Raw genomic sequence first — 6,975 nt, 5'->3', positions numbered from 1 at the left:
GTAGTATGATGGTTTGATAGCAGTGGTAACAGTGGTAATTGTAGCAATAGTAACAGTGATAGTAACAGTAACAACTTTGTAGTGATTGTAACAACAACAACAATAGTAGTAACTTAGCAAAGATCAATATGAACAAAGCATAGGCATTGAATCAGTGATGGACATTTGTGTTAGATGACGTTCATCATATAACATTCACAACCTAGAGCGATACACAATAGCTACAATTCATCAATATAATGTAGGCATGTAATACGTATATAGTCATACGTGCTTATAATAAGAACTTGCATGACATCTATTATTGAGGAATAAAACCGAAACCGAAAATTGCTTTTGAAGGAAGAGCTCCATAGAGGCCTCCATTTGCAAATTCATAAAATGCATATTTTAACATTTTAAAAAATTCTAAAAAAACACAGTTATACATGGAGGCATAATGTACATGTGTGTAAATTTTGAGGATGAAATACGTTGAAATGAGGGTTGTGCAAGGGGTTTTTCAACACATGATACTATTCATCCTCAAAGTTCATGAATTTGTTTTTTTACAGGTCACATTTCAAGGTATTTCATCCTGAATTTTTATGCACGTATATATTTCATCCTTGTATACTTGCATGTATTTTTCAGGTTTTTTAAACTGAAAAGTTTGAATTTTATTTTATTTTCGGGCTCCATGGAACCGGGTCACCAAAACGCCCCACTCAAATAAAACCCACTATTTTTCACAACAAAAAGGAAAACAATCTCGTAAAACAAGGAGCCAAAGAAACTATCAAAGGGGTGCCCAGAAAACAACCGACGCGCCCTTCATTTTCTCCTGCTTTTGGTCCTCTACCACTTACTCTAAACTGAAGAAAAAACTCTCTTGAGCTTCCCCAGAATTCTCTCTGTCGCCCAAAATTTTCGGATCCGTTGCTCTCCCCACCCCCATTACAAAAGGAGCCCCCGGCTCACAGAGTTCTTACCGTCCCCATTCGGTGCCCGCCCCGAACTCACCACCTCCCCCACACACACCGCCATCTCCCACCCCACGATGAGCGCCGCGGACAAGGTGAAGCCGGCGGCCAGCCCGGCGTCGGAGGATCCCTCCGCCATCGCCGGCAACATCTCCTACCACGCGCAGTACAGCCCCCACTTCTCGCCGCTCGCATTCGGCCCCGAGCAGGCCTTCTACGCCACCGCCGAGAGCGTCCGCGACCACCTCCTCCAGGTGCGCGCGCGCCACCCGTCCCCTCCATAAGAGCTGCTCGCTTCTCGCGTCTGTCGTCGCCGGGATGTGAATGTGATCGGTGTTTTTGTGTGCGTTTGTGCAGAGATGGAACGACACGTACCTGCATTTCCACAAGACGGATCCCAAGCAGACCTACTACCTGTCCATGGAGTACCTGCAGGGCCGCGCGCTCACCAACGCCGTCGGCAACCTCGCCATCACCGGCGCCTACGCTGACGCCCTGAAGAAGTTCGGCTACGAGCTCGAGGCCATTGCTGGGCAGGTCAGCGAATAAAGCTTTTGACTGAAACATCTGGAGCCTCTTTTCACCAGTAATTGATGGTGTGATTTTTTTTTTTGAATTCAGGAGAGAGATGCGGCTCTGGGAAATGGTGGCTTGGGCAGGCTTGCATCTTGCTTTTTGGATTCAATGGCAACACTGAACTTGCCTTCTTGGGGCTATGGCCTTCGTTACCGATATGGCCTGTTCAAGCAGCGCATTGCCAAGGAGGGCCAAGAAGAAATCGCTGAAGACTGGCTTGATGTACCATTTCTATATGCTCATAACATTCTTCATAAACCTTTTTTTATATATAGATCTCGATAATAGCTTTGCTGTTTAATATTTTTCAGAAGTTTAGCCCATGGGAGATTGTCAGGCATGACGTCGTATACCCAATCAGATTTTTCGGCCATGTCGAGATTTCGCCAGATGGAAAGTAAGCGATAGATGGACACCTGGACAAGTGCTATTGTGATAAAATATTGATTAATAGCTTCAGATGGAGTTTTTTATAATTCAAAACGATAGTATGATGCTTCTTTAACTGCATTTCTTTTCCGTGTTTTAATTTACATATCTAGGATCTTCTGTACTCCATGCTTGTTTGATCAGATGCTTTGAATATATTTTTTTGTCCAAAAAATTTGGTTGAGCGTGTATGAATGAATGTTCATGCATGATTGCATGAAACTACATTTGGCATGCTTTAAGGAGAGTTGTTGTACATCAGACTGGATAAAAAAACTAGATTTGGTGATGCTTTAATCAGAGCTCTTGTACATTAGACTGGATCCATTATCACAGACTCGTAATTTATTCATTTTATTGGTGTTTATGCCAAGGCCTTTTTGTGTTCCTCTAATTGATACATTTGTTTGCTTTATCACGTGATAGGCGGAAATGGGCCGGAGGAGAAGTTCTGAATGCTTTAGCCTATGATGTGCCAATTCCTGGGTACAAGACAAAAAATGCAATCAGTCTTCGCCTTTGGGATGCAACAGCTACTGCTGAGGATTTCAACTTATTTCAGTTCAATGATGGCCAGTATGAGTCAGCTGCTCAACTTCACTCGAGGGCACAGCAGGTGATATGCAAGTCCTAAACTGATTCACTCAATTACTTGTATGGGATACATTAGCCGAGACTAAATGAGAGAGCCTTCCACTTTGTGAATACTGCTCCTGATCGATGGCATCACATACTAAAACCAGTAATTTAATCTTTTATTTAAAGGAAACACGTCCAATATAACCTGCCCTATGTGATAACCATGTTTTTCTATAGCTTTCCACGCACTAACCATCTCATCAAACAACTCGATAAAAAATAACGCTAAAAGGTTATCTATTGTGGTTTTAATATGATTTTTAGCTCTGACTGATAAGTGAGGTGTTAATCCATATTAGATAATAAGTTGAAAATTATGTGTGCTTTCTATCTGTTATCTGTTATCAATGCCTATATCTAAACCAGAAGTAACTATTGTATCTTTTTGCTCTGATTTCGTCATTTATGAATTAGGCAATTAGCGCTTGATTAAAAATATATTTTATATCCTGTAGATATGTGCTGTTCTCTATCCTGGTGATGCTACAGAAGAAGGAAAGCTTCTGAGATTAAAGCAGCAGTATTTCCTTTGCAGCGCATCACTTCAGGTAATTATAATGGTTACTATGATAGGAAGCTGCACTGATGTCCAGCTTGTGCTTTTATGTTTATTTGAGAAATGATGTTAAGAGATACTTGCAACAGTATTCTTACAGCCTCCTTGTATTGTTGCGCGCTGCATCAAATTTCCACCACCTAGCATGAGAAAAATGCAAGATCAAGTTTTGTTTAAGAAAACTTGTATCACTATTATTATTATCATGACCAGACTTTTCAGTCCCATTACATTTGAATTATCGGTCCTCCACGATAAATATTGACAAGCATAACTGACTATGATTTTTTCCAGGATATTATTTTCAGATTTAAAGAAAGAAAAGCTGACAGAGTTTCAGGGAAGTGGAGTGAGTTCCCTTCCAAAGTTGCTGTTCAAATGAATGACACTCACCCAACTCTTGCCATCCCCGAGCTAATGAGGTTGCTTATGGACGTGGAGGGACTTGGTTGGGACGAAGCCTGGGCAGTCACAAATAAGTGAGATTTTCACCAATATTAAATTTGCATTATTACCTTTACATACTTATTTACAAATCTGTCTCATGGTCCAGGACGGTTGCTTACACCAATCACACAGTTCTTCCTGAAGCTCTCGAGAAATGGTCACAGGCTGTAATGAGGAAATTGCTTCCACGTCACATGGAAATCATTGAGGAAATTGACAAGCGGGTAACTGTCAAGCCGCATTTACTCTTTTGGTACACAACAGTTATGGCACAAGATAACAAACTTGTGCCATTTGCTTGCAGTTTAGAGAAATGGTAATCTCCACCCGGAAGGATATGGAGGGAAAGATCGAATCGATGAGGGTTTTAGATAACAATCCCGAGAAGCCAGTAGTGCGGATGGCGAATTTGTGTGTTGTGGCTGGACATACGGTATTCTTATTTCATTGCCATGTTCTACATCCTGTTATTTCATTTTTCATGTTCTACAGCCCGTTACACAGTAGTTTTGTCTCTATACTCTTACTGGACCATTTTACATTGTCTTTCTTTTTAAGATAATAAAGGCATAGTGAATATCCTCCTACTGGACCATGATTACTTTATTTATGTATTTTGCAGTTTACTAGGAGTATATCCTACTCATTCTCTGATAAACGGTGCTTGGATTCCCATTATTGTACTTGCTAAGATTTTTTATTAAAATGTAATTCATGGGCGTTTCAATTAGTTCTGGAGCTCTCTGTTCTGAACTTTTTTGTGCTACTCCAGCATCGATTTGCTTTCCTTTATCATATAAGGTGCACCATAATGAAGTTTACTAAATTCTTCTGACAGGTGAATGGAGTGGCCGAGTTGCACAGCAACATCTTGAAACAAGAGCTGTTTGCAGATTATCTCTCTATTTGGCCTAACAAATTCCAGAACAAAACTAATGGAATTACACCCCGCAGATGGCTCCGTTTTTGCAACCCTGAGCTGAGTGAAATAGTCACGAAATGGCTAAAAACAGATCAGTGGACAAGCAACCTTGATCTTCTCACCGGTCTTCGGAAAGTATGTGTGCATGCTTCTAATCTTCCATCTCTTTTTTGTTATTGCCCATCACACTATCACAGTATAACTGAATTTTTTAACAGTTCGCAGATGATGAAAAACTACATGCTGAGTGGGCAGCAGCCAAGCTGGCCAGCAAAAAGCGCCTAGCCAAGCATGTATTGGATGTGACTGGTGTTACAATTGACCCAAATAGCCTTTTCGATATTCAAATTAAACGCATCCACGAATACAAGAGACAGCTGTTGAACATTTTGGGAGCTGTGTACAGATACAAGAAGTTAAAGGTTTGGTTTCTTTCTGGAATTACTCCTATTCTTATAGCTTTCCTATGTGTCCTTTAGATGGAAAATATTCAGTCGTCCTGAAATAGGCTCGTATCATGTTAGGAAATGAAAGCAGAAGAGAGGCAGAAGGTCACACCACGCACTGTCATGGTAGGAGGGAAAGCATTTGCAACATACACCAATGCTAAAAGAATAGTGAAACTGGTAAATGATGTTGGTGCTGTGGTGAACAACGATGCTGACGTCAACAAATATCTGAAGGTATCGATTGTACAGCATCCACATCTTCTTTGGCAATTGCCATCCAATCCAAATATATATGTATATAATTCTTGTGGAATGAACATTAATGAAATATTAAATGAAAATTCGATTGTGTTTTATGATTTAATATGAGGTTCTTGTTCCTCCAGGTGGTGTTCATTCCAAACTACAACGTATCAGTGGCTGAAGTGCTCATCCCTGGCAGTGAACTGTCACAGCACATCAGTACTGCAGGCATGGAAGCAAGTGGAACAAGTAACATGAAGTTCTCTCTGAATGGCTGTGTTATCATTGGAACTCTCGATGGAGCCAATGTTGAAATCAGAGAAGAAGTAGGGCAAGACAACTTCTTCCTTTTCGGTGCCAAAGCAGATCAGATTGCTGGTCTGAGGAAGGAAAGGGAAAATGGCTTGGTAAGATATTTTCCCAGTGGATTGCGCGTTATTCTCACTATCAGATGAGCTATTGACTTCTTTGTTACACTATGAGCAGTTCAAGCCAGACCCACGCTTTGAAGAAGCCAAGCAGTTTATCAGGAGTGGTGCTTTCGGCACTTACGACTACACTCCTCTCTTGGATTCCCTTGAAGGCAACACTGGATTTGGGCGTGGCGATTACTTCCTTGTTGGCTATGACTTCCCAAGCTACATTGATGCACAGGCCCGGGTTGATGAAGCCTACAAGTAAGGATACAAACACAATATTCCTTTCTATTGGGTCGATAGTTTTAATTCTAGAACTAAATATCATGTCAGGGATTTGCTGAATGTTTAACTCATGTTTTCATGACAGGGACAAGAAGAAATGGATCAAGATGTCTATCTTGAACACGGCTGGAAGCGGCAAATTCAGCAGCGACCGCACCATCGACCAGTACGCCAAGGAGATCTGGGGCATTTCGGCCTGCCCTGTTCCATGAAGAGGAGACGCGATCAAGAGGTGTTGGACGATGATGCTTGGGAGTAATAAGGATCTTATAATGATCCACGGTGAATAACCCCTGCTTCCGTTGTAGCTGAGAAGAATGAAGCAACGTACGAAGCCTATTTTGTTGCGTATTCCGGTGCAGTTTTGAGAAGAACTAGCGCTGAAAAGCGTGCCGGCACGCTGCGCCCATAGGAGAGCCCGTTTTAATTTTTTGGTGCTCATTTTGTTAAAGAAATAAAATATGGAGTGCAGCAAAGAGGTTGATTGAGTGACAGTTTTTGTTTGGTGAATAGTTTGATGTAGGTCTATGCATAGTTTGCAAGTCCTTATATATATAATGTCCACTGTTGGAACATTTTCCTTCCCAAAATTGCTCTCTTCTCATTAGAAACTACTCCCCCCGTTCCATAATATAGGACGTTTTTTAACATTACACTAATGTCAAAAAACGTCTTATATTATGGGACAAAGGGAGTACAATCAATACATAATAAAGAGTCACAACACCTAGGTTGCAATTAGTAACTGATTCTGAAAATATATATTGAAAATGAATTCACTAACCTGTATTAACATCAAATAATAATAAAGAGCCAACCTTTTCCCTCCTGGTAGAGTTTTGATCCTCGCGCCACCACGGTGTTGAGTCCTTGACTCCCTCCAATCAATCTTCCCCACAGGCTATCTCTGCTCGGGCTGATTAAGGGGCAGCCCTAAGCTGCTTCCCGGCCTTGGTGCGGACAAAATCACTGTTTTAACCTTTTTAGTAACTTTAGCACAAAATGAACCCCGCTGGAAACTTTAGCATGATTTGACCCTTTCTAAAAATGC

At 41.2% G+C, this 6,975-nt stretch overlaps 1 protein-coding gene across 1 annotated transcript; it reads left to right on the top strand.

Annotated features, from left to right (window-relative positions):
* The first annotated feature begins 963 nt into the window (after positions 1-963).
* Positions 964-6,418, top strand: LOC123071431 (alpha-glucan phosphorylase, H isozyme-like). The gene is made up of 15 exons (XM_044494976.1): positions 964-1,216; positions 1,320-1,499; positions 1,584-1,760; positions 1,850-1,935; positions 2,394-2,583; positions 3,062-3,154; positions 3,457-3,641; positions 3,716-3,833; positions 3,914-4,042; positions 4,448-4,666; positions 4,750-4,953; positions 5,056-5,214; positions 5,367-5,630; positions 5,710-5,900; positions 6,010-6,418. The coding sequence occupies exons 1-15, from the start codon at positions 1,040-1,042 to the stop codon at positions 6,134-6,136; spliced, it is 2,499 nt and encodes an 832-aa protein (XP_044350911.1). The 5' UTR covers positions 964-1,039; the 3' UTR covers positions 6,137-6,418.
* Positions 6,419-6,975: the final 557 nt, after the last annotated feature.

Source organism: Triticum aestivum, chromosome 3B, assembly GCF_018294505.1.
Source record: "Triticum aestivum cultivar Chinese Spring chromosome 3B, IWGSC CS RefSeq v2.1, whole genome shotgun sequence".
Classification (NCBI taxonomy): Eukaryota; Viridiplantae; Streptophyta; class Magnoliopsida; order Poales; family Poaceae; genus Triticum; species Triticum aestivum.
The sequence above is the reverse complement of the archived record's forward strand: the minus strand, read 5'-3'. Positions and strand labels throughout refer to the sequence as shown.

Coding starts and splice junctions, on each gene's coding strand:
- LOC123071431 (XM_044494976.1), top strand. CDS start 1,040: ATGAGCGCCGCGGACAAGGTGAAGCCGGCGGCCAGCCCGGCGTCGGAG. Junction 3,155..3,456: donor TTTGCAGCGCATCACTTCAG/GTAATTATAATG, acceptor GATTTTTTCCAG/GATATTATTTTCAGATTTAA. Junction 4,954..5,055: donor ACAGATACAAGAAGTTAAAG/GTTTGGTTTCTT, acceptor GTATCATGTTAG/GAAATGAAAGCAGAAGAGAG.